The sequence below is a fragment of the Fulmarus glacialis genome, unplaced genomic scaffold (assembly GCF_000690835.1).
Source record: "Fulmarus glacialis isolate BGI_N327 unplaced genomic scaffold, ASM69083v1 scaffold18080, whole genome shotgun sequence".
NCBI classification, from domain to species: Eukaryota; Metazoa; Chordata; class Aves; order Procellariiformes; family Procellariidae; genus Fulmarus; species Fulmarus glacialis.
The window spans coordinates 30267-31480 of record NW_009188522.1 but is presented as its reverse complement, the minus strand read 5'-3'; the positions used below and the strand labels follow the sequence as shown (position 1 = coordinate 31480).

The window sequence follows — 1214 nt, the reverse complement described above, 5'->3', positions numbered from 1 at the left end:
CCGTGGCGTTTGTACCATGGAGGCCTGCCATGCCGGGATTGCTAGCAAGCTGGGAAAGCATTGCACTCTGGTCCGGGCTGGCAAAGTGCCCTTGATCCATGGGGTTAGCCTGGGCAGCTACCAGTCCTGGATGTGGGGAGCTGGTCTGCGGGGAGACGTGGTGTGGAGAAGGCTGAGGCTGCATCCGGGGGGACGGGCTGGAATGGGGGGGCTGGGACTGGGGCCGCGGTGAGGGTACGGGCTGCGGAGAACGCACTTGATTGGTGAGCGATGAAGGGAGCTGCTGGCCCTGTAGGTGCGGGGACTGGGCCTGATTGGGGAGCATGTGCTGTTGGGGGCTCATAGGATTGGGCTGAGCTGGGGACCCCATCTGCTGCTGAAGTAGCCTCTGCTGGAAAGCCTGCTGCAAACTGGCTCCTGTCTCTGCACTCATTGCCTGTGGAAGCTGGCTTATTTGTCCCATGTTTCCTTGCTGCATCTGCTGCATGTGATGCTGCATTCGCTGCTGCTGTTGCTGCTGCTGCTGCTGTTGGGGATACCCGACGCCCTGGGGCTGCTGAAACTGGTTGTGGTTGGCCATCCCCGGCCCCAGTGCTGGTCCTGCTCCCTGCTGCTGCTGTTGCTGCTGGTGGCGCTGCTGCTCAATCATCTGGTGCCGTCTCATCAGGAGGTCTCGGAACTGGGGAGCCATCCCCGAGTGATTCATATTCATCTGCTGCGCCTGAGGATTCATCCCAGCCATGGCCTGCTGCGGCTGCTGCTGCGGCTGCTGCTGGGGCATGCTGGGCCTCTGCACCCCTGCTTGCATGGGGTTCATGTTCTGCATGGCTGGGTTGGGGTGCACCCCTCCTTGCTGCCCTTGCATGGCCTGCTGCGGCTGGAGACCTGGCTGACCCTGGGGGATGCCGGGCTGACCCGTCATCCCCTGGGGGTTCTGGGACCCCGCATATTTGGCAGCCCGCTGCTTGATGAAAGCAGCCAGCAGCTGAGGATTGGAGTGAAGGATGTTAAGCACCTGCTGCTGCTGCATGGGTGAGCTGGGAGACCTGAGAGTCCGCAGTAGGTTCTGTAAGGCCGCCTGGGGCAGAGGTGGTTGTTTGGGCTGAGCAGCGCCAGGTACCTGACCCATCCCTGGCTGAGGTGCCATATTCATCGGCTGACCTGGCTGGGCTACTGACATCATGGATGGCCTCTGCATTCCCGGCTGCAACTGA

The 1214-nt window shown here is 62.0% G+C and overlaps 1 protein-coding gene across 1 annotated transcript in view; it reads right to left on the bottom strand.

Annotated features, from left to right (window-relative positions):
- Positions 1–1214, bottom strand: part of LOC104077708 (histone acetyltransferase p300-like) — a gene marked incomplete at its 3' end in the record, with an annotated part of 31388 nt that continues 30174 nt past the window's right edge. The window contains 1 exon segment of the mRNA XM_009579027.1: positions 1–1214. This exon segment is cut by the window's right edge and continues 29 nt beyond it. Coding sequence (XP_009577322.1) covers positions 1–1214 — 1214 coding nt within the window.